This window comes from Saccopteryx bilineata, chromosome 2 (assembly GCF_036850765.1).
Source record: "Saccopteryx bilineata isolate mSacBil1 chromosome 2, mSacBil1_pri_phased_curated, whole genome shotgun sequence".
Classification (NCBI taxonomy): domain Eukaryota; kingdom Metazoa; phylum Chordata; class Mammalia; order Chiroptera; family Emballonuridae; genus Saccopteryx; species Saccopteryx bilineata.
The window spans coordinates 68992220-69018742 of NC_089491.1; the positions used below are offsets into that span (position 1 = coordinate 68992220).

The 26523-nt window shown below is 38.7% G+C and overlaps 1 protein-coding gene across 16 annotated transcripts in view; it reads right to left on the reverse strand.

Annotated features, from left to right (window-relative positions):
* PTPRD (protein tyrosine phosphatase receptor type D) overlaps nucleotides 1-26523 on the reverse strand; it is a 2510439-nt gene that overhangs the window by 72400 nt on the left and 2411516 nt on the right. For all 16 annotated transcript variants that reach the window (XM_066257235.1, XM_066257234.1, XM_066257236.1 and 13 more), the window contains 2 exons: nucleotides 20671-20794; nucleotides 2071-2246 (listed from right to left, as the gene is read on the reverse strand). In XM_066257235.1, the coding sequence (XP_066113332.1) occupies nucleotides 2071-2246; nucleotides 20671-20794 (300 nt within the window). The remainder of the gene's footprint in view (nucleotides 1-2070; nucleotides 2247-20670; nucleotides 20795-26523) is intronic.

A 26523-nucleotide genomic window follows, 5' to 3' on the forward strand; every position in this document is an offset into this window, starting at 1 on the left:
TAAAAATCACAAGACAGCATTTTAATTGGCCTCCTTTAGGCCATTTAACAAAGAGAAAGCTAACTTGCAAGAGCAAAGAGTAATTAATGAAGGGAGGAAACAGAGGTTCCTTTAGTAACTTCCAAATAAGTTCCTCTGTCTGAGGTGGGGAAAAAAAGGTAGCCTGCAACAGAATGATAAACTGTAGGTATTTAAGCACAATGCCTTCCGCCAAGAACTGCTCATTACCATCTGATGTTGCAGAGGCTGTTGGGCCAGTCAGAACTAACTTTATTATTAGAAGCAATTAGGGAGAAAAGGGGCAGGATTTCATTTGGTTATTTCAAAACAAGTTTCTGTGCATGGTTTAATGAAGGCCTGCAGTGTCAAGATAAAAATGTGTGTTTTACTGAAAACAGCTTTTGCAAATGACTGCTTGTTACCAGCTGGTATCTCCAGGCAGAGTGGTCCAGGTAGGTTGGATTTACATGCATAAAATAGAATAGCTCGGCTCTCTCAGCTGCAATGGAAGGACTGATGGTTACTTGTGTCTGGATTCAGACTGTCTTCGTTTTCTAACACTGTCTTGGTAGCTGAATGACCTTGGGTGACCTTCTGGAATGTTCTAGGTTTAGTTTACTCATATGGAAAACAAAGATCATGTAGTATTGTTCTCACAGGGTTGTTGTAAAGTATCAATAAACCTAATATGTGTTAGAGATTACTATAATTATTAACAGGTATATTCAAGAATCATTAGGGTAGGGTATTTTAAAGAAAGGGCTTATTATATAGAGATTACCCTATGTAAAATCAGTAACAGATCCATTTATATCTTTTGGGGTTTGTGTGTAAAGACATTGGTCTTCATAGTCATAACAGTTTTCATCTAAATTCACTTCAGACATTATTTCAATATATCTATAAAACTCACATTTTAAAAAGATCTGATTGCTTTTTTTAGGTTTGCAAAACCAGTCATGAACCAAATCTTTTGATTTCTCAACTCCTTATCTATAAGGTAACAGCTGGGCATTTTGTGTTTTCCTAAGTCTGAGCTTTTCCCTTATAAATCCTCTTGGCAGCTTTCAACCCTTCCCTCATACACATCTGGGCTAAGAGAAACGGCTATAAATTGAGCTTAGAAAGCCATTTAAAAAACCTCAACTGTCACACAACAAATGGGGAGCTGGGTTTTGGCTTTCTTCTAAATATCCTTTTTGAGCTATCATGACCACGTTGAGAGGCTGCTCACTGGTGGTTTCAAACCCTGCCCTGAGTACCGTACTTTTCAGTGAGCCTCTTTGTCATTTTTGGTGATTTTTCAGAGACTCCTTCATTAAATTCTCAAGGTTAAAGACTGACTTTCATCAAATGGCTACAATATCTGCATATTTTATTGGGAATATGGCTTACCCATTATGTTTTAGTGTTCAAATCAGCAGCATTTAACTAACGTGCCATGCACCATAATATTAGACCCATATGATGAATAAAACTCCTTTCTTGGATCCTAATAAGCAATGACTCCATTATTAAAATCTATTCATTTTGGAGAAGGCTAAACTAGCAAAATACCGTCTACACATTTATGTGCTTTCTCAGCCGTATATTAACCCATATCATTTTTCTGGCTTCCCTGACTTAATTTATGCTAATTCAAAAAATTTAAATAAGAGCTTGTGTCACAGAATTTTAGATCTTATGCTGCAAATTTAGAGAAAGAAAAAGCTGAAAATAGTGGGAAGTAGATATCAGTGAAATTCTTCCCTGAAAGTCCATGTATTCTTGTTCAATGTTTTTGTTAAAAACTGGTTCAAGCCAATAAATATATTCTCTAACCAACTTGCCTACTTCCTTGAGTACTACCCTCTTTTTTGTTTTAGTGATCACATATACTGCAACATGAGAAAAAATTTTGAAGACTCAGAAGTTTTGAAGAACAGTTTAATCAGAGTTGTTGATGCCCATTCACAATTAATGTCTGTTAGAAAGTCAAAGCTTAAGATTAGATTCTAAACAGAATAAAAAACGCAACACAGAGACTACCTGAGGGAAGATTTTTAGGAGGAAAGAGACATTTATCCTTACCCTGGATCGTTCTTCTAGTTTTGTCATCATAACAACTGTGGCACTCCGTTGCTCCCATATCATTCTCCAAAAGTCCCCAAATGTTTCAGGGAGTGATCCCTGGGTTGCAATATAGGCGTTTTGTTTCCTGTAACCATCTATGTAGTTGGCATTCACATAGTCACTTCCTGGGATGCCTGTAAAACAGTAATGTTATTCAAGTAGGTGAACATATCATAAGGGGAAATCGCCCAGGACACACAGCAGCATAGTGGCATTGTTGTATTATTTTTCCACCCTATGCTAGAGGAGTCACTGTGATATATTAGAATTTGGGTTTTTTTGTTTTGTTTTGTGACAGAGACAGAGAGAGAGAGAGAGAGAGAGAGAGAGACAGAGAGAGAGAGAGAGAAAGGGAGATGGATGAGAAGCATCAATTTATTGCTTTCTCATATGTGCTTTGACCGGGGGGCTCCAGTACACTGAGTGACCGCTTGCTCAAGCCAGTGAGTGACTGGGTTCAAGCTAGTGAGCTGTGTTCAAACCAGGTGAACGCGTGCTCAAGCCAGCAACCTTGGCGTTTCGAACCTGGGTCTTCTGCGCCCCAGTCCTATGGTCTATCCACTGAGCCACTGCTTGGTCAGGCTAGAATTTGGGTTTTAAGCAAGATTCAAAACAGGTCTTTTATAATTAAAGAAATACAGTGTTTGAAGTGTTGGATCTTTATAAAATGACAAGGCAGAGTACCAAAGAGAGAAAAACACAACTGTCCATGCGGACCGTCTTTCACATCGCCCTTCTCCATTGCTTCAGCAAAATGTAGCTTGCAAACATTTAAATAAACAATCATCTGGTTGCATTCCTCACTCATTCTCTTCCTCTTCCCAGACAGAAACCTAATAAAATAATGCCTGAGTCTGAAAAATGTGAAAGACCATAATTGTGAGAAATCTTTGCAGATTTCGTGAGCAGGGAACTCATTTAATCCTCACAACAGCTCTATGAAGTAAATTCTATAATATTCCTTTCACAAAAGAGAAAACTGCGATGCACAGAGATTGAAAACCTTGCTCAAGTTGGTGGAGTCTGGTTTAATTACAGGCAGGCAGTCTGCAACGACTTTGTCCTAACCTCTACAGAGTATTGCTTCTCATTTAAACCTCATAGGATATTTGTATCACATGAACCTCTCTTTGGATTATGACAGTTGCCTCCTAATTGGTTGTCCCACTTCTACTTTTATCCTTTGCAGTCTGTTCTCTATCTAGCATAAGAGCAATTTTTAAAAACACAGTTCGACCCAGTAACATCTCTTCTTCAAACCTAGCAATGGCTTCCTTTTAAAATTTAAATAATGGCAAACTATAAGCAATGGTTATAAAGCTCTGTGCTCTCCAGACTCATGTTCCACTCACCTTCTCAAATTCTAAATTCTAGATTCTGTTTCCATTGTTATAAAATAGTGCTCTCCTACCTTAGAGCCTTCCCACACCCTGGAACATGACTCTGTCTGTTTCCTGTTAAAAGTGTTTGTCTCCATCTCAGAAGACCTGCTTTAGCCCTGGGACCACGGAACTCCCTTGGCAATTCTTTATATTATTTATTTAGAAGTCCCTGGCCAGTTGGCTCAGTGGTAGAGAGTCATCCCGGTATGTGGAAGGGCCGGGTTTGATTCCCGGCCAGGGCACACAGGAGAAGCACCCATCTACTTCTCCACCCTTTCCCCTCTCCATTCTCTCTGTCTCTCTCTTCCCCTCCTGCAGCCAAAGATCCATTGGAGCAAAGTTGGCCCAGGCACTGAGGATGGCTCCAAGGCCTCTGCCTCAGGTGCTAGAATGGCTCTGGTTGCAACAGAGCAACACCCCAGATGGGCAGAGCATCGCCCCCTAGTGAGCATACCAGGTGGATCCAGGTTGGGCACATGCAGGAGTCTGTCTCTGCCTCCCTGCTTCTTACTTCAGAAAAAAAAAATGAAAAAAACAAACAAAAACTATAATTATATTATTTTTCTATGAACTTTTTTTTTGCTAATGAGAGAGGGACAGACAGGGACAGACAGGAAAGGTAAGAGAGATGAGACACATCAACTCATAGCTGCTGCACCTGAGTTGTTTATTGATTGCTTTCTCATATGTGTCTTGACCAGGGGGCTCCAGCTGAGCCAGTGACCCCTTGCTCAAGCCAGAGACCTTGGGCTCAAGCCAGAGACTTTGGGCTGGCTTCAAAGCCACCAGCGACCTGTGGGCTTAAGCCAGTGACCATGGGGTCATGTCTATGATCCTACGCTCAAGCTGGTGAGCTAGTGTTCAAGCTGGATAAGTCCGTGCTCAAGCTCGTGACCTTGGAGTTTTCAACTAGGGTCTTCAGTATCCCAGGGTGATGCTCTATCCACTGCACTACCAACTGATCAGGCTGTTAGTGAACTTGTTTATTGCCTGTTTTGAACTCTAGACCATGTATCTTTTACTCACATTTGTTATACCTAGTGACAAATAGTGTAAATAATTTCCCACAATTCCAACATTTAATAAGTATCAAAGCTATAATTTAACTCAGATATTCTGATTGAAAGTAATTTTCTCTCAGAATGATGCTTTTAGGAGAGAAATATAGGCAAGTTTGAACTTCTTCCAGGGAGAGTAGCCAGAGTGATTAAGGAAATGAGAGCTACTCCATATTAGAAAGGCAGATACAACCTGGTAAAGAAACAGGTGGCCACTGGGGGTGAGAACTGCCGTGTGCATCTGAAGAGAGGTTCAGGTTTACTCCGTTGAGACCCAAGTTTTTCAATTCTGAATGATGCAACTACAGAGATACAGATTTTATCTCCAATAAAATAAGACATTTCAAATAGTCAGAAAAAAAGGCATAGATCTTTTTTGGAGGTAACGTGTTGCCTATCTTTGGAGGGGAACAGCACTTTACTGGGCATGATACAGGTGGCAGCAGTAGAACATGGACCTAGTTCCTTTTTTTCCCTGGATAAACATAGGTCCTGGACTTATGGGGAAAAATAAAACATTTTCTTTATCACGAAACACATGTTCCCAAGCTAAAATTGTTATATTTCACTGATTGCCACTTTCAATTACTTTGACTGATTTTCTGATTCCAGTTGTAAAACGGATCCACTCAAGAAAAGTAATGAAAGTCAGATGGAAACTACTGGGCTTCGAGATGAACACATGGATATGGAATACCACCAGCATTAGTGGAAAGCATTTTGAGAAAAAAGGCTTTTGCTCAGTTGGTTGTAACATTATTCATCTATTACAGCTACTCAAGAAACAGTTGGGTTTCTGGCAGCCTTTCTTGATAAAGATCCTATTCCTCCCTGACATCAAATTATTGTAGATTCAAAGGACAGTTTAAATGAAGTCCTCAGGTTACAGCCACTGGGAAGCAGCACATCTCCGTGTCCACAGGATCTGTTCCTGAGCCAACAATAAATCTATACTGTAACACAGGAAAAGCCCATTTTCAAAATTTTAATTTAGCAGTTTGCAGCACTGAAGAACTGATTAAAAGGCTTTTGGCTATGAGACTCACATAGCTACCAGCGTACACAAAACTTTTTTCCTAAACTCAAAATGAAAAATCTGGGTTAATGACTTAGAAAACACATCAAGGGGGCACTGTGCCATTTTCTCCTTATCAAGGAGAACAAATGATTTTGAACAATGTATCGGTGGACAGAGGGGATGGCCACGAAACCCATGTAAAGCTAGGGAAGCAAGCCAATCGGACATTCAGCAATTATGTCATGAACTGTTTTTAGACATACTGCTCAAGTTTGAACAATACTTTATTATTAATTTTTACAGGGGTTGCTACTAAATAATGGTTGCACTTCCTAAGAATAAAAACATTATGCCTAAAAATTACTAGGCACCTAGCATGGATATTGTATCACCAAATGCTTTAAGAAGTAGCCAGAGTGATTAAGGAAATGAGAGCTACTCCTATTAGAAAGGAAGATATAACTTGGTAAAGAAAAAGGTATATATATATATTTTAAATTTAAATATATATATATATTTTAAAGTGTGGGGGAGAGATAGACAGACTGCCACATGTGCCCTGACTGGGATCCACCCAGTGACATCTGTCTGGGGCTGATGCTCTCCCATCTGGGGCCGATGCTTGCCACCAACCTATTTTTAGTTCCTGAGGTGGAGGCTCCATGGAGCCACCCTCAGCACCTGGAGCTGATGCACGTGAATCATTTGAGCCATGGCTGCAGGAAAGGAAGAGAGATAGAAGTGGGAGGGGGAAGCAGATAGTTGTTTCTCCTGTGTGGCCTGACTGGAAATCGACCCTGAGACTTCCACTCGCTGTGTTGACACTCTACCATTGAGCCAACTGGCCAGGGCCAGAATTTGGGACTGGGTATTTTGAAAAGAGAATTAGAAACAAAATTGCTACACTTGGTAGAGGTAATTTTTAGGCTAACTTTACATTCTGAAAATAACGCTTAGGCTCCTCTTCTATTTTGACACTTTTATCTAAGGAGGTTGTATCTGGAACGACCTCTGGCATGTCCCTTAACTCACTCTGGCAAAAAGATGCTTCAGGAAGTTCTCTCTCACATGCCCTTCACAACATGGAGGTGTGAGAGAGGCCTATGCTTTCTAAAAGCTCTTATGTGTCCTATATTCATACAGCCCCACATAACAAGCTGTGTGGAACGATAAATGAGGAAAGATTTTAGAAAGGGTGGTGGCTTGCCCTTCTAAACATATTAACCCTAGACTGGAAGCCAAAGTTAAACAGCAGCATGTTCCAGTCAATGAGACCTCAGTTTTCAATGCCAAAAATTTGGAAAAGTTTTCAACCAACTCTGGGTGGGGGTGGAGGCTGTAACATGCTGGCTTTCCAAGTGTTTTGGTGCCACGAAATGCTTCTTCTGTAGCTACTGACAGTGAGGTTTCTTCTGGGAGACTGGATCTGCAAATTCTTTCACTTTTTGAGGGTGACATTCTCCAAGTAATGCACATTTGTTTATTGAATTTTCAGTTCCCTGTCTTATCCCAACAATGATTTGCATCTGCTAATGTAACACTAATCAGAGTGCACTACTAATCCAAGAGAAGTGTGAGAGAATTAATTGAATTCCTCCAGGGCTATGAAAGATGGAAACTAACTTAAAATGCTGAACTGAAAGAATATAGAATTACTGTAAATTAGCTGATTACTTTTATTTCTTGGAGTCAAGGAGACCTCTGTTCAATACTATAATAATGGTGCTTGTCTTTCAGGGGAGTGGTGGTAGGTAGAAATTATTAAAACAAAAGAGCATAGCAAAAATGTCTGCCTTTAGTTTGTCATAGGCAAAAATCTTAGGACTGTTACTGTGGTACGAATACTCTCTTAAAGTCAGTCTTCACGTCGTTGTTCAAAAAGAACAACTTAGGTCTAAAAGTTGATCTTTTCTGGGAATCTATGGCATTATTATATTGATAGAAATCAATGTCATCAATTTCTATGTGTTGTTTTATGTGTACTCTCCAATTAACAGTCATGTAAATAAATAGTTCCAACACCAATAATGTTTACCATTCCAATCTTGTGAGAAATCTGAGGCTAGATCTTGAATTCATATTATTCCTGTATGCTCCATTCCTGTGTTAAAGTGTATTTCACCATTAAATGGGCTAGTTTATCTTGTGGTGCTTAAAAATGTTACTTACATGCTTTATGCTGGGTCTTTGTGTGTTGGGTAAACTAAAGTTGGAGGTGTAACAGTAAGTCTTTAAAACTAACAAAGTCTATGATGAGGCGAAGGATTGGGAGAGCTGGGTTTCTGTGTTCTCCATGCATAACAAGTCATATAGCAAACAGCTTTTCATAAGAATGAGGACAGTTACAGGCTCTCCTTTTATTTGCTAGGAATTGCTAGTTATAGCTTTCTGTGGAAAAATAAGGCTGGGCATGAATTTTGGGATCCACTGTTCTTTAAACTGCATGCAAAAGTTTGAACACATTATCATGAGTTCAAAATGCAAAGACCACATCGTTTTCCTCATCTAACCATGCAATGACTAGGACAAGATTTCCTGACTTTGCTCCTGCATTTGTTTGAATATTAACAGAAGGGGAGGAATCCTTGGACAAATGAAGCTACTCTGTTCAAAAGAATATTTGTAATGAATCATTACCGAAAAAAGCTTTAAAACCTTGAAAACACAGGAGTCTAGCTCTCCTCACTTAAAAAATAAAATAAAGTGGCCCTGGCCGGTTGGCTCAGTGGTAGAGCATCGGCCTAGCGTGCAGGAGTCCCGGGTTCGATTCCCGGCCAGGGCACACAGGAGAAGCGCCCCTTCCCCTCTCTGCTTCTCCACCCCTCCCCCTCTCCTTCCTCTCTGTCTCTCTCTTCCCCTCCCACAGCCAAGGCTCCATTGGAGCAAAGTTGGCCCAGGCACTGAGGATGGCTCCATGGCCTCTGCCTCAGGCGCTAGAATGGCTCTGGTTACAACAGAGCAACGCCCCAGATGGGCAGAGCATCGCCCCCTGGTGAGTATGCTGGGCGGATCCCGGTCGGGCACATGCGGGAGTCTGTCTGACTGCCTCCCTGTTTCCAACTTCAGAAAAATACAAAAATAAAATAAAATAAAATACTATCTGAGTTGTGCTGTCATGACTTGATTAAAATAAAGTTTTTTTGTATTTATTTGAGGAGGATAAATTGAACCAAGTGGGTCTATTAAAAACAACAACTTGTTTTGCATGTGATTTCTCAAATTAGCAGATAATTTTTTTAAAAAGATCTTTCTTGTTGATGAATGATTAAAGTTTTATAATAAGGCTATATGCCCTGATGTTAACTGGAAAAGCAGGACCAAAATTAGCACATGCATTATTTTACTGATGTGAAACTAAATAATCATAAGGACAATGTGCATTTGTATTTCTCCTCACTGTAGGAAAAGTCACATGTGCCTTTTGAAGCCTGGGACAATTCTAAGCACTTGCTACAAATTTAGAGAACTGGACCGGGACATGGGGACTCTGTCTAGGGCTGCTGGCAGTTTGTTCTTTGCCATTTGGGCAGTTGTTCAACTTGTCCAGACCCTTGATTACTTATCTGCTAAAAAAAGGCATGCTGGACAAATTGATTCCCTCAAGTCCTCTTGGGTTCTAAAATAAAAGTCTCCCTGTGGCATTCTTAACCTTCCTGGATTTGGAAATCTCTGTGAAGTTATTTTAAGATAAATACAGGCTTTGTGCCTCTCAGATTAGGCAGAAACCTGCTCTGATTCTCTTTCAAACTGATTTCTACTGCTACTTCCTCAGATGGGCTGAGATTTTTTTTTCCTTTTTTTTTAGGTGTGACTAATATTTCAAATTTTGACCAGGAACCAGTAGGGTAGAGGACAAACAATTGAAAAACAAGAGGAGGTGGTGGGACTAGGCTAGTAGGTGGTCTGTTCAAGAAAGAAGCTCTCCTTGGATGGTGGAGCTGAGACGCTCATTAGAGAAAAGGGCAGCATCCCACCTCCGGCTCCAGGGGACAACTTGCTACAGTACAGCAAGTCCTCACTCACGCTCGTCCACAGGTGCTGCAACTGTAATCGAAATGAGGTGTAACAGAACTCATTTACCACAGGCTAATTGATACAGACAAGAGTTAAGTTCCTATACTATCTCATCAACCTTATCATGAAATGATGCTATTTAGGATCTATTCTACAGAGCTGGGTAGGGATCTTCTGCCGAGGGGCTGACTTAACTCTAGCTTGGTGTGGCATCAAAACCTATGTGCTTTTATTTCACTTCTGCAAATCCTTAGTAAAGTCTGTGTCAAAAAGAAACTGTTTATGGTAAATCAGTTTGTTCCCTGCTGTATGACAGAAGTACTCAAATTCCAGAGCACAAAAGCTACCCTTTTTTATCTGCAGAAGCTCCACATTCCTTCTTTATTTCAAATTGGTTCCATTAAATTAAAATTTAGTTTATTAAAAGCTACCTTTTATTTAGTAAATAATAGCCCCTTCTCTACTTCAACCTGCAATCCGAAAACATAAATAAATATGATAGAGGCCCTGGCCGGTTGGCTCAGCGGTAGAGCGTCGGCCTAGCGTGCGGAGGACCCGGGTTCGATTCCCGGCCAGGGCACACAGGAGAAGCGCCCATTTGCTTCTCCACCCCTTCGCCGCGCTTTCCTCTCTGTCTCTCTCTTCCCCTCCCGCAGCCAAGGCTCCATTGGAGCAGAGATGGCCCGGGCGCTGGGCATGGCTCTGTGGCCTCTGCCTCAGGCGCTAGAGTGGCTCTGGTCGCAATATGGCGACGCCCAGGATGGGCAGAGCATCGCCCCCTGGGGGGCAGAGCACCGCCCCTGGTGGGCGGGCCGGGTGAATCCCGGTCGGGCGCATGCGGGAGTCTGTCTGACTGTCTCTCCCTGTTTCCAGCTTCAGAAAAATGAAAAAAAAAAAAATAATAAAAAAAAAATAAATAAATAAATATGATAGAACCCTCTCTAACACCTCCGAACTGTTTGTTAGTTAAGACCTAGATTGCAATTTCACAATCTACAGTGCAGAAAGGATGCTAACTTTATTTGCTGACAGCAGCAAACTAAAGGACAGAAAACAGAAAAATAAAGTCTACCAAAAAGTATTGTGAGTGATTGTATTTAATTTCAAAGAACACAGGTTTTCTTTCCCCGTCACTAGCGCCAGGGCAGCCATACTGTGCTGTATCAGAACTAGAAGAAGGAAGGATCTTTTTTTTGCCATATAGATATTAGGTAATCTTAGGATCAATATAATAAACTTAAATGAAATAAACTTATTCATTCCTAAGTATCCTACTAACAAAAAGTAATTCCAAAACTGAAAGGCCCTTTCCAGTGAAAACAAACACTTCTTACAAAGCCACAGAGCTATCACCTGCCATGATGCCCCCGGACGTAACTTCAGTTTGGCATGTTACCCTCCATGTTTCTATAATAGGCAGGGCAAGCTTTTTAGAAGCGTGCCTTGCTCTGTGGGCATTCAGCTCCTCTGCACAGTGTGTGATAATAGGGAAATGGACAACTCCTACGGAGTTTGTGAACCCAGCCTCCACCTGTGTCCTCTCCATGGTTTTCTCTACCTCTGCACAGCTAAGGAGGCTGGGTTCTAACAGTGCACCAAGGGAAGAATATAGCCAATTAAATTGTCTTTGAATATATTCCGAGATTAGCTACAAGTGTTGGGGACTTATTCACAACTCATTTCTAGTTAGGGAGCACTTTGCCATGAGATAAAGCGGAGCGTGGGCCAGCACAGAATACCTTTTCAGCCACATCAGAGTCTTTGTCTATTTAGCGTGTATTAATAAATATGCAGTTACTGAAAGGCTTCGTGCAGCAGGGAGTAATCAAAATCCAGGAGTGTGACTTCAGGAGCTCTGTCTGTAGACACTCTCAGAGCCTTAGGCTCCTCATATGTATTCTAATATAGGAGCAGCATTATCATAATGTCCTTACCCAACACCTCTGTGAGAATCAAAGAAGTCAATACAGTTGAAACTTCTCAAATACCAGTGGATATTAGGTATTCTCAGGATCAATATAATAAACTTAAATGGAACAAACCTATTCATTCCTAAATACCCTACTGACAAAATGTAATTCCAAAACCGAAAGGCCCTTTCCAGTTTCTATATTAAAAAATAAAATCAATGGAGAGGACAAAAATAATCACTTTGTAACTCCCCAGCAATGTACAACCTGTGTCTATATTCTTCCCAATAATGTACAACCTGTGCCTTTATTCTAAAAGTAGGGTCACACCACAGAATATGGAGGTTTCTCTACAGCCTCAGAGTAATGAAGTGTAGATGTCAATACTGCAATCTGCATAGGTGCACAATGAAAAAATCCCAAGAACTAAACTAAAGACAACGAATAAAAAACAACAACTCACATAGCTTTCTGGTTTTATTCTTCGATTAGCTTCCTGAAAACCAGAGTAAAGAAAAAACCCAACACAACCAGCCATATTTTCAAAACATTTTTTTCTCTTTTCCAGATAAGAAACAGCACAGGTACAGGCTGAGGGGAGAGCCCTACAACACATCCCCACGCCACACGCTGGGCTGCCTGTAGGAGAGGTGCTTTTGAAACAGTCCAAATTAGTCTTCAGGCAGGCTGCAAGCACCCTATGGCATTGTTCCCAGCTTTCAAAGGCCAAGTCCAATTTTGCCTTTTCTCTTTAAGACAAATTAAGCTAGAAAAATGTGTCTGTGCACTGCCCCTCAAAGAGAGAAATGCTTTCATTTATTGTCAAAAAAGCACTCTGTAATAAAGAATTCAACTTTGTCATGCTTGTAAATGATTAACTTGAAAAGTGAAACACTAAAAATGTTAAAGAAACTGTACTAAATCAATTATTGATGTGATGTTCTGAACAATATGAGAAAAATGAACTCTAGCAATAGCAGGAGAAACAGAAAAGAATGTTTTGTTTTTTTATTTTGCAGGTGGGGTGTATGTTCTGCTAACTTCAGTTTGTTAAGTTGAATTTCAAGAGCAAAATATAATAAACACCAGGTACCCAGAAACTATTCACTAGTGCTTAGGCTAATTAGAAAGACAGGTAGGTAGGTATAGTAGGTAGGTAGGTAGGTAGTAGGTAGGTAGATAGATGGATAGGTGAATGGATAGATAGGTAAATAGATGAAAAGGAAAGAGAGAAAAATATCCTAGAGGGAGTCAAAGGGATTATATTTAGTGAGCTGACCTAGGAAATAGCACATGGAAAATGTTAAAGGAATTCTTCATTGAGGAAAATAGCTTAAATTCTTTGATATTAGAATTTCATATGAAATATTTGTATTTACTAAAATATAATTTAATATAATATTTTAAATATATTTAAAAATATTAACTAATTTTTCTGGGTTGGTTTGTTTTGTTTTTACTTATTGAAAAAAATACGTTACTGGATATGGCCTGTAAAAAAAAAAAAGAAAAGATTGCTAGCATGAATATCCTGTGAAACTGGAGAATGTTAGCGTGTGCTGACAGCTGTTCTAAATGAACAAACAGTGACTTAGCACTGAACATTCTGCAGAAGAGGAACTCAGACAACCGAAACACAGAGCACCAGTGTGGCAGCAAATGGTGACACATGGTGCAGGGGAATATTAATAGTTTCTTCCCTTTGTAAAATCAGATTCATTTTAGGGGCAGTGATTCCCTGTGAGCCACTTTCTTATTTTAAAGGTGCTAAATTGCTCATCTCACAAATAATCAAAGTTGTTGTAACAACCTCTATATTATTTACAGTTGGATTTTTTGGAATTGCTTCTATTATGCAAATCAAGCAGCAGATGATATATTTCGAATTTCTATTTAGAAGAACACATTTTTCCCCTTGTTGAAATCTGAAATGCTATTGTGGGTCGGGTTTTCATTTATCAAGAGCCAGTATTTTCTTTCGCTTCACACAGTACTCCAAATATATGCAGCTTTCTCATTTGGATAGTATTAATTTTTCCATAGATCATATACAAAAGAAATTCCATCTGAGGATAAGAGGACCTAATGATAGTAGCAATAAAATTCATAATACCAGCAATGGTAATTTTAATAGTTCCCAATATATGTCAGGCATTTTCTTCATGCCAAGCACTCCTCTAAATGCTCTCCATGCATTAATTCATTAAATCCTAATAATTCCTGGAGATTGGTACTATTGTTCACCCGATTGCACAGATGAGGGACCAGAAGCAACTTCTTCAAACAAGCTCTTCAGAAGCACGAAGAGGTCAGGGTGCTTTCATAGAAAGGAAGTTCTTGAGAAGCATATGGGCCCTTCTACAAATGTACCCATTAAAAAGATTAAAAAAATATATTTGTTTTGAAACTTTAAATATACATATATAATGCAAACTAGAAAAAATAAACAAACCCATATTTTACTAGCTTCTTTTACCAGATTAATAAGCACTACTGTTAAAGAATACATACAACCTGATTTGATTTACATTAACTTCCTTTTTCTCCTTTTAAATTTTTGCACAAGCTTGAACCAAATCAAGCCACTGGCTGTGGAAAGGGAAGAGGGAGAGAAAGGGCGGGGAGGAGAAGCAGATGGTCACTTGTCATGAGTGCCCTGACCGGGAACTGAACCTAGGACATCCATATGCCGGGCCAATGCTCTACCCACTGCGCCACTGGCTAGGGCCTCTAACTTTCTTACAGACGAAACCATTTAAACCTGGCTTGGTAGCAGAGATACACATCAGCCAATAATTCTATTTGGAGTGAGCCTTCTGGCTTAAGTAGTATTTGGCTACTTTCTCTTGAGTTAACCTCTTAAGGTTCAAGATTCAATATTTATTTTACTATTCATATTTTTTATCTATTGATCCCTGGATTTGGAATCAACTTTCAGAATTTGTAGAAAGAGTCTTACATATCCTCCTTTTATGAGGAATAGAACAAAAGACCCTGAGGCATGGGTTTCTACAATGCAGAATGGGCCTGGCCAAGGGAGGGTGTGCCTAGGAACTCTCTGAAATCAGTGTACAAACTGAACAGGTGCTTTCTGTTTTCAAGTGAGGTTTAAAATGTTCATCAGATTCTCGACAAGATTCAGCTCTCCCAAAGGTCAATGTTTTGTTTTTTTTTTTGTATTTTTCTGAAGCTGGAAACGGGGAGAGACAGTCAGACAGACTCCCGCATGCGCCCGACCGGGATCCACCCAGCACGCCCACCAGGGGGCAACGCTCTGCCCACCAGGGGGCGATGCTCTGCCCCTCCGGGGCGTCACTCTGTGGTGACCAGGGCCACTCTAGCGCCTGGGGCAGAGGCCAAGGAGCCATCCCCAGCACCCGGGCCATCTTTGCTCCAATGGAGCCTAGCTGCGGGAGGGGAAGAGAGAGACAGAGAGGAAGGAGAGGGGGAGGGGTGGAGAAGCAGATGGGCGCTTCTCCTGTGTGCCCTGGCCAGGAATCAAACCCAAGACTTCTGCACCCCAGGCCGAAGCTCTACCACTGAGCCAACCGGCCAGGGCCAGGTCAATGTTTTTTTAAAAAAATAAAATTTATTGGGGTGACATCTGTTAATAAAATTATATAGGTTTCAGGTGTACAATTCTATAATGCATCATCTCTATTTTGCATTGTGTGTTCACCACCCCAAGTCAGGTCTCCTTCTATCACCATATCACCATTTACCTCCCTCTTCTCCTCTTCTACCTCCCAAACCCCTTTCTATCTTGTAATCACCATACTGTTGTCTGCGTCTGAGGTTTTCTGTTTTTTTGCTGAATCCCTTTACCTTCAAGAGGCATGCTCAAGTCACACAACTGCTCAAACTGGGATTTAGTTTTTAGTCTCCTGCTTGCTTATTCAATCATCTTTCTAATATACTGTAAAAAGTATTATTAGGGCCCTGGCTGGTTAGCTCAGTGGTAGAGCGTCAGCCTGGCGTGCAGAAGTCCCGGGTTTGATTCCCGGCCAGGGCACACAGGAGAAGCGCCCATCTGCTTCTCCACCCCTCCCCCTCTCCTTCCTCTCTGTCTCTCTCTTCTCCTCCCGCAGCGAGGCTCCATTGGAGCAAGGATGGCCTGGGCGCTGGGGATGGCTCTTTGGCCTCTGCCCCAGGCGCTGGAGTGGCTCTGGTCGCAAAAGAGCAACGCCCTGGAGGGGCAGAGCATCGTCCCCTGGTGGGCGTGCCGGGTGGATCCCGGTCAGGCACATGCGGGAGTCTGTCTGACTGTCTCTCCCCGTTTCCAGCTTCAGAAAAATACAAAAAAAAAAAAAAAAAAGTATTATTAAACAAAAAACCCACCTGCAAACGATTATATGTCCTTTATTCTTTGGAAAAATTCACTTTGGAGTCTAAGAACACACTGAAGATCTCTCGCTCTAAGCTTTCTATCATAAGTGTTTCAAAATTTATATTTCAAAATTTTTAGGCAGTCTTCCTAGCAAAATAAACACCATTTTTAAATTAGATATGGCTGTACAGGCACTATTATTATGAATTCAAAAGCAGCTACAGGTCTGCTTGGCCTATTGGAGAAAACAGCAGTCTTGAGCCCAACTGACTCACATAATAGAATTTCACCTGGGCCACTTATTATTGATTAGAAATAAGCTACTTTAATTTTTAGTTTAACAGTTTCTTCATCTGTAAAACTGAATAACAACAACTAGCTTTTGAGGTCATCCTGAACACTATAGGTAAAATCTATCCATGCTTTTATACACTGTATGTAAAATCCCTGACATGAAACCTGCTACATAGTAGATATCCAAAAACCATATCTATAACTTCTTGCCTTTGTTGTTAAATGAAAAAGTAGCATTTTAAATTTGGCTTTATATTTAGACCTGGTTATCAGTTTTCAAAAACTTCCATGTCAATATGGTTTTTACACTGAATTGTTCATTATAATTCTAGTAATAGAAATATAGTACTAGCAGCTGTGAAGAGTATGTTAGAAGAAGAAACTAAAAACCTTTTTATCTAGGACTGTAATAATTAGATTTATTTGCTATTTACAAGGTATTACAATAAGTAATGTGTCACTAATTGATATTCCATGGTTTATAAGAAGTTGAAGATACATTAAAAGATATTTGATGTAAGTAGATCACCTGTGGGATCAGTCAGGGATAGAGGTACTTAACCTTCTGCCATTGTAGGACTTTGATGCATTGGAATCACAGGTGATTCCTCATATTGTGTCATTGCCTCAGATGAGTTATGCCATAAAGTAGAAAATGAAATACTAAAATGTAATATTTGTACCATCCATAGCTGAATGCCCAATGACAAAATGGATTTTTAGGCCAGAGGTAAAGGCTGAGTATTTGGATTCTTGCTAAGTTACTTAGTCTCAATCACAACCTGTATTAGTAGGAGAGCAGCGTGAGTTATGCGGGCCGTGGAGCCGGGGTCAAGGAATCAGAAGAGTTCAATTCTAATTTGAACTATATTACTTCTACACTGTGTGACTCAGGACTAGTTTTCTGTCTCAGTATCTGTTTTTTCAGTTCTACTTTAATAAAAGTATACTTTCTGGAAAACTTTGGATTCTGTAAGATTAAACATACTGTTATATATTATTTTATGTACATATATATGTATATATATATGTTTGCATTTAATTTTTATTTGACACATTTATCTTAAAACATTAAAGTAAATCTTATCACCTCTTTTCTTCAGGAATTACTATTTTCTCTTATAAACTGCTTAAACATGGAGGGGACCCAAAAGGTAACAGATTGGTAAAAAGTTCAATTTCAACTGTGTTCCTGTATCACTTAACCTATAACTCAACAACTGTAAGCATCTTGTAATTAGGAGTCTCTTGAATTTATTCTGCTTTTTCTCCAGCATAAAGAAAATGAGCATAATTTAGAACCATGTCATAAAATGTAATTATTTTCAAGGAGTTCAGTAAGCACATTGGTGCCCATATAGAATTCCTGATATTTAAATTTTTTCCCCCTGCTAATTCTCAATGAAAGTACTGCATACGTTTAGTACTATTCAACCGTGTAAATAGAGATAATATGAGTCACTGTGGCAACTTTCACTTTTTCCCTTAATGTCTGTCAAATAACCCTGCAAGGTAATATGAAGACAGTGATCAGGACCACTGAGAGAAAAACAAGGATGCGCAGAATAAAACCTTCAATCAAAGCCTTTTAAGTTATTGCCACAGGAACTCAAAACAAGCACATTAAAGTTTACGTGTGCATGAAGTCACTTAATATTTTAATACACTTGAAATTTCTGGCTTTGTATTATCCAAGTTCCCTCTGTAGTAGAAGCCTCAGCTGGTTCTGTGGTTCCAGTTGCCAGCATTCTCTCTGTGTGCTTAAGAGAGAGGATGATTACTCGGCTTCTTCTATATCTGCTAGATGGGGCTTAGTTGAAGATAAAATGCTGTTCATGGTTGTAATCTAGCTGAAAGCTCCCTGTATAGCCCATAAACTTCAATTAAATGCTTCTAACCTTTTGCATAACACTTAAAATGGAAAGACTTTTGGTTTCTAGGTCAGCTCTAGATTTAGAGTGTATTTGTGGGCATAGAGCTATAAAAAAAAGGCAGGTTTTATTTGATTCAAGTGTTTTGGTTTTTTGTACTATAAAAATAGCACAGGAATGAAATGTACATCATTTCCAACATTCATAATAAAGGTACAGAGAGGAATATTCTTTATTTTTTTTAACATACTTTACTTTTAAGATGGTAGAAAATAAGAGGTTAAAGAAAACAACAATAAAGTAGGCAAAAATACAGGAAAGTGGTAGCACTGAATGGCCTAATTCCGAGTGAGAACAATGCTACAATACAGCAAAGGCAGACTGACAAGTTCTCCAGCCTTGACTTTTATTTCTATAATTTATCCTTTTTAACGAAAAAAGGATTTCTTTATTTGTGACTTGGTTTAGTTTCTCATTTACTGTGGTGATGATTTAAGAGACTTGAGACAAAAAAATGTTATTTTATTTTATTTTATTTTACAGAGACAGAGAGAGGGACAGATAGGGACAGACAGACAAGAAGGGAGAGAGATGAGAAGAATCAATTCTTCATTGTGACACCTTACTTGTTCATTGATTGCTTTCTTATATGTGTCTTCACCAGGAGGCTACAGCAGACTGAATTACCCCTTGCTCAAGCCAGTGACCCTGGGCTCAAGCTGGTGAGCCTTGTTCAAACCAGATGAGCCTGTACTCAAGCTGGCGATCTCTGGGTTTCGAACCTGGGTCCTCTGTGTCCCAGTCTGATGTTCTATCCACTGCAAAACTGCCTGGTCAGGCTTTTTTTATATTTTAAAATGGGAAATACAGAGATAAAATATAAACTCTATATTCTAATCACCCTAATTACAGTTCCTAAACAAGACTTGAAAGAAGCAATTACCAGTTTGGCTACCCTACCTGAATTAGCATTGGTGAAACTTTGATACAACTGGTCAATAATTTTAAGCACAGAAAACGGCTACCTCTTCACACCTAGTAACTTCAGTTGCCTCAGAAAGGTATTATAACATTTTTCCAACAACAAAAATAAAATTGTGAACATTTTATGAAATATATCTATACTATATAACACCATTCTGGGGAAAGAAGATGTAAGTAAGGGCCTTGCCCAAAAGCTGAAACATAGTTCTCATTCTCCTCAAATTGGAAATAAATGTAATGGTTGCCTTTAGCACGTACTGGGAACACTTTTAAACAGAATTGCACTTTCAAATGAACTCTGGGCACTAAGGAGGTAGGTAGGACTTGGTTAGAGCTACTAGGTCACCTTAGATTTTAGAAGGAAAAAAAAAAGAGGAAATATACTTGAATAACTACAGATGAAAATGTTTGAACTGTAAGGTTCTCAAAAGACTGGGTCTGAATGTTTTACAAAAATCTGGGAGAGGGTAAGCAGTAAACATTCAAGTACAAAAAGACTACAACATGCTTCTGGGTGCCAGCGAGGATGTACGTGCTATGTGGCTATTGGTGGACTAGGCTAGCTGCTAGAACAGAGGAACAGATTTAAATGACACTGTAAAGCCAATGTGCTACAGTGGCAAAACAGACTAACAAAATGCTGAGTGTTGAATATGAGCTTCTAATTGATATGCCATGTGAGAGGCATTTAGTATTGGAAAGGGATGAATGGAAAATATTCTCCTCTTGAACCCCATAAGAGAGGCTAGGTATATGTGAGGAATAAATCTCATCTTTTAGGAGCAATCATTCTGGAATGTACAGGGGGTTCTCAGGTTATGACACAGTTCTGTTCCTATGACAGTGACACAACTTGAATTTTGGTGTAAGTCAAGACACACCCTAGCCTAAGTCACTTACCTATCTTGACACACTTGTAAAATCATAATCTAGAACATAAAAACACAACTAAGCCACAGAAAAAGGAAAAGAACATAAATATGCTGTACTGTACACTGTACTGTGTATTCTGCCACGCACAACCAAACTAATTCGTCCAAGTAGTCCGTAAGTATGACGCTAACAGCGTAAGCCAAAACACATCTCAATTTTTTTAAAGTTTTTATGGGAGTGTCATAAACTCGAAATGTTGTATGTTGAGACTTTCGTAATCTGAAGATCCCCCTGTACTTTTTTACCACAACTGTGAAAGAGATTACCAAGCAGTCCACAAATTAGTTGTATGAGACATTACCAATGTGCTTAATTTGAATTAATCAATACATCACCAACCCTAACCTTTATGACTGTCCCTTGTGGCTATCCAGATTTACTTACAAACAAAGAACTCTCTTGCCCATTTTTAAATAAAAGTTAATGGGCATCTTCTAACAATTACCTTTTCATTCAGAAGTATCAGTAACCATCAGTAAATAGGCAATCCCAAATTGCTTCCCTTATGTAAACATCAACTACATTATCAAGTCTTTCATCTAGGGTAGAGGCAAAAAGATAATGAGTGATGCTCTTTTGTTATATGATGGTGGGGCTACTGTATGCCTACGTATTGTATATTTGTGTGCTAAAGAAAAAATGAAAAGCAATAGCTAAATCTTAAATAACTATTTTCATACATGGCTGAACACCTAGTTAAAACTATATTTTCATGCACATACTTAAACCCGTGTAAATGACGGTATAAAAAATCAGTATGACCTTACCCTCTATTGCTGACAGGAGAACCCGGGAGTGATCGTATGCGATTACATTTGCATATCTATTCTTTGGTTTGTTTACTTCCAAGTTTGAATGTTCCCATGTGAACTGCTGGCCAGGGTCAATTGACTTTAAAAGAAAAACAGCACACACACAAAATCAATACTGAATAACACTGGATTATAGGCATTTATCACAAATAACAAACACGACTTAAAAAGAAAACTCTGAAGACACACTTCATCGAGATGATCCTAGCTGTGAAGCTGAACACTAGTATAACCAGAATAACATGAAATGATTAGTCATAGTAAAAGGCAGTGATAGTCACCAACATTGACTCAAATGGAAAAGAAAATCAATACAAATGTTCTGTTTATATTGGAAAGGCAGGTTTTATTATTATTATTATTTTACTTTTCTGTTTCCTTCTCTGCTGCTATAGTTTACAAGTTACCTTGGTTCAATATCCCTTCCAGTTCCATGAACATTAGTTTATCTTATTTATTCTCCCCTATTCTTTCCTATGTGAACCTAATTTTGATTTTTTTTTTTCCAAGAGAGAAAGATAGGAAAGGAAAGAGATGAGAAGCATCAACTGGTAGTTGTGGCACTTCACCTTTTCATTGATTGCTTCTCATATGTACCTTGATGGCGGGGGGTGGGGCTCCAGCCGAGCCAGTGACCCCTTGCTCAAGCCAGAGACCTTGGGTTCAAGTCAGCAACTTTGGGCTTCAAGCCAGCAAGCCCTGGGCTCAGACCAGCAACCACTGGATCATGTCTTTGACCCCACACTCAAGCTGGTGAGCCCGCTCAAACTGGTGATCTCAGGGCTTCAAACCTGGGACCTCATTCTCCCAGATCACCACTCTATCTATCCACTGTGTGACCAGAGGTGACGCTCATTTTATTCTTTATTTAAACTATTTTTTTCCTGATTTCCATGTTTTTCCTTGATGCTAAAATGTATTCAATAATCTACAATAAATGTTGCAGATATAAAATAAATTATTTTTTTATAGTTAAAATCATTATTTTGAGACTAAATCCAGGCTTTCATAATAAATTTCTGGGACACTTTAAATTTCCTGCAATGTTATAGAAATCAAAATATCTTTTCTTTTATCATAGGATACTGACACTTTTTAAATACTAATCATCTCATGGTATATGGAAACATGAATTCAGTAATTATATAAACATGATTTTAATGATAAAAGTAAAGTTTTCAGAAATAATTTATGATAAATTAGGTTTACATAGAGGGGGGAATTTTAAAAAAGTAAAAATACTATGTAATGTTAATGGAATTTTTAGTAACAATTTTTGATGTTGGGTATTTGCCATTCTTTTATGTGTATATGATAAACTCAAAAGTAAAACATATTCAATAGCTGTTATAATATTAAAGATGTGTACATTTTGTGTTAAAGGGATAGAGTTCAGCATGATAATAAAAGTCACCAGTATAAAAAGTCAAGCCTATGAATAGTCTCATGAATAGCTTCTAAACATATTAAAATCCTCAGCAGTATAGACTGCACCCTCTAATTGACTAAGGATCTAAACCCTTTCCTTTCTTAGCCTATGCTAATCTAAATATAAACTAGATGATCATTAAACAGTATTCAGCAAAATAATTATCCATGCCTTTGCATCTAAAGAATAGTGTAATTAGGGGTCTTTCTAATTAGCTCTTCCAAGGAAACTCATCATCATCTCTTCTGCAGAATGTACTCTCCAAATATTCCATGAGCAAAAGCATTCAGATGTCTGGGTGGAAGCCTTCAAATCAACCTTGAACTCTCAAGAACTAACCTGAACAGCTCCAAGAGCTATCTTAAACATTTCCCAAATCAGTCCCAATATACCATCCCACTGCTACTGACTAAATCCAGTCCTTTAATATCTGATGTCTGATTGGAATCCCTCCTCTAAACTCTCACTCCAATCCATTCTTCACACTGAAGTAATCTTTCCTAAGCACAACTCCATGAAGGTTAGGTCATTTTTTAAAAGCATCCATGGCTCTGGGTGACCCTACAGCCTAAATGCTGAAGTCCTAAGCAACAGTCCTACCTATACATTTTTAGTTATCTTTGCATCTACAAAGGTTGCTCATTAAATAGTTTGACAAATTATTTTTCTTTTTTTTTCTTTTTTTTAATTTTTATTTATTCATTTTAGAGAGGAGAGAGAGAGACAGAGAGAGACGGGGGTGGAGCTGAAAGCATCAACTCCCATATGTGCCTTGACCAGGCAAGCCCAGGGTTTTGAACCGGCGACCTCAGCATTTCCAGGTTGACGCTTCATCCACTGCGCCACCACAGGTCAGGCGACAAATTATTTTTCTAAATGAGTTGATGAATCAACGTTTTTGATGAAGTTCATAAAGAGAAATCATGAAATAATTCCTTCATATAGCATGAGAGGCTAGAGAATAGATGATAGAAACTACATTGTACTCACATTATATTTGTTATATCATTTGGCTTAGTAATTAAATATGTGATCTTGAAATTACAAATACAACTTATATCACACTGATGAATATTATTTAGTACATAAGCTTATACATTATTTTCTAAAATATCCCAAGAAGCTCACTGAGGTACAGTCCTTTGATGGGTGTCACTCTCTCAGATGCCCTTGTTATTCAGACTATGATCACTCACGCATATGTAAAATGGCATAAATTTAAATTAGACTAATGAAATTGCATCTATCAACTCAAAGACAGTGTTAACTCATGTCTATTTCTATTCTTGCTTCATATTTTCAGCCTTTGGCATGATTTGATAGTTACAGTGAAGAATTTGTGAAAGTTGACAGAAGTGGAGCCATTTTAAAATAGAGCCAGAACAGCCATCACTCAGGAACAGTTTTGTACATACTGTTTTCTACAACTTTGGACTTGTCCAAACCACAACTGATTTACAAAAGTATTTGTAAAGGCAGCAGCAAAGCAGATTTCCTGATCACAAGGACTCTTGATTTGACTAAGGTTTCTCTATCAGAAGATGAAATCAGTAACAAATCACGTATAGCTGAGAGTACCTCACTTTGTTAGTACCAATAGAAAATCTTTCTTCTTTTCAAGTAATTATTCCTTCTTTTTCTCATAAAAATCCCTTATCTTCAGAATCTAATTGGGACACTATTTGAGTTTCTGCCTGAATCTATGCTCCTGAAACTGTAATTCTTTGATCCCACATAAATGCTTGTTGCTTCTCGTTTTAGCTTTTTCATTTTAGGTTAAGAGTTTAAAAACTGGTAATGGAAACATAAATTGTACATCACATATGTGAGTATACTTATGCTTAAAATTGGGCCCATGAGAGAACCAGTAAGTAACAGAATAATTATAATAATAGCTGCCAGGTCATTATGCTTTCCGTGCCGTAGAATGTTTAATTCTCACAAATGTTATGAGGTATGTGCTGTTGTTTTCTCCATTGTGCAGATAAAGAAAACTGAAGTAAATAAAGATTAATTCAATAAATCTTACTGAACGCCTTCTCTGTGGCAGGCCCTGTGCTCTTTGGTGTTTAAGTAATTTCCTCACACATCTAGAATCATACATTTACCCTCAAACCCAGGTCGGCGTGATTTCAAAGTCCAGCTGATGATTAATAGCAGGTAATTACTAGGCCATGATGCTACTTAACTATTGAAAGGGTCACTGCCAAATGCAGAAGCCCACTGTATGAAACACACTGACACGAAACTATCCTCTATCTTGCCAGTCCGAAAAGATATTTCTTCCCAACTGATCATCCTGTGTCATTCTGGGGCAATTACATAAGAAATCAAATTCTAAAAATGAGGTTAGGTTCACATGGGTGATAAAACAGATGGGATGCAGCTTACATTCATACTCATTTCACACGGATCAGACAAACATTGATTAAATACCGCCGACTTTTCTTTGTGCAGCCCATACTCATCCATCTGTATCTATCCGTCTGACTGAACAGTTCACAATACACAGCTCAGGTCATTATTTTGGAGCCTGTCGGAATGCTGAGAGCAGTTAACTCAATAAAGAAAAATTAACAACTAGCAGGTAAAGTACAAGTATTTTATATTCATTAAAAAAAAAACTAGTTGAGAAAAATCAAATTTCAATCATCCATGTTAATGAGGCAAAGATACCATGGATGAATAGGACCCTAATTTTCAAAACCAAATTTCTAGGCTTTTTTTTTTTTTTTTTTTTTTTTTAGTGCTGTTGATAACACAGCTGTTTTGCCTCTTTGTTTTCTGGTTTTCCTCGGTGAGATCCTCTTAAGGAAGAATAATACAACCAACGCGGAGAAAGAGCAACACAGCTCCTGAGCGACAGGAAAGTTGATTTCCACTTTCAGCATTACATGCCTGGCCCGCCCATCATGACTATGTATTTTCCTGTGATAAAGTTAAATGAGGCCAGCCCAATATTATTAAAAATTTTGAAATGAGCCCCCTTGTAACTAACAGAGTCAACTTCTTCCTGCTGTTGGTATTTGGTCTTCCTGAGCTTGACTCTTAGTGTCTCTACTCATCCTTCTGGCTCTGTTTACCCAAACAACTTCCAGAAGGACATCCCTCCATCTCAGCACTTAACCCAAAGTTCAATAGCAGGAATCTTGGCCAGGTCTTCCTTAGCCTCCATTGAGGAGAATTTTACACGTTGGAAAAATAAAGCAAACTAATATGTTTTTCAACCAAAAGTTTTTCTAGTCAATTAATAAGGCCCTTGAGAGACAGGTACAGGATAAACACTGTGTAGCATCTAAAACTTTATGAAGATGCCAAACCATCTAACTTTGCTTCTCTATCTGCACACCTGGCCACTTGGCACTTAACACACCTACCCACCCTCCCTTTCTTCTGTAGCTGTTGATGGAATTATTCTAATGTTACCAACAGATGTTCAGCTCAATGGCAATAGCTTTGCCTTACAGAGGACAAAATGACCTAATAGAAAGAAAAAAAAACAACAACCCTGTGAATTAAGAAAGAAAGGAAAAACCTCAAGTAGACACTTGCTAATATCAAATACTTTGTGTTTATATTGCCTTTAATGTGATGGTTGGAAGTTCTAATTCTTTTACTTTAATCAACCACAACTTTGTTTTCAAATAGGTAAGTGGTAAAATAAATAAATTAAAAAAAAGAGCTATACATAACTGATGATTTATAATATAAATATTTACATCCAATAATTATAATAACACATAACATTTACTGTTTTTTTGTGTGTGCTTCATATGTGTTAACTCATTTTATCTTACAAAAACCCTAAAAGTAGTTACCATTATTATCACAACTCAATAGATTAGAAAACCGAGGTTCTGAGAAGTTTAAATAACACTCTCATGGTCAGAAGCTAGTAAGGTGGAGAATCCCTATATTGGGACCAGGCATTCTGTTCCCCAAATCTTCCATCCAAGTACTAACCAGGCCCGACCCTGCTTAGCTTCCGAGATCAGATGAGATCGGGCGCGTTCTGTTCCCCAAGTCTGAGTGCCTAACCGCCATGCTCTGCTTCCTTTCTGGCCAAATTGCAGAAGATTCCTTGATTGTTTCACACATGCCTTTCTATTGCTCTCTCAAAACAACGCAAGGAAGTCTCGGAACAAAAATCTCTATATACTCAAAACAAGAGAATGTTCATAAATTTGCACATCAACTTATGTTACTGAGTAAAATTACATCCTGATATAAGAGTGCTCCTTTTTGATAAAGCTCAAGTCAGCAAGCAAAGTCTTTCAAATATGGTTCGGCAAAATTTCAAAGTCTCTGCCCAGAAAAAAAATAACATAATATCAGTTGTTCTCTATTCAACCTCCCTTCACCCCACCAAGAGAAAAACC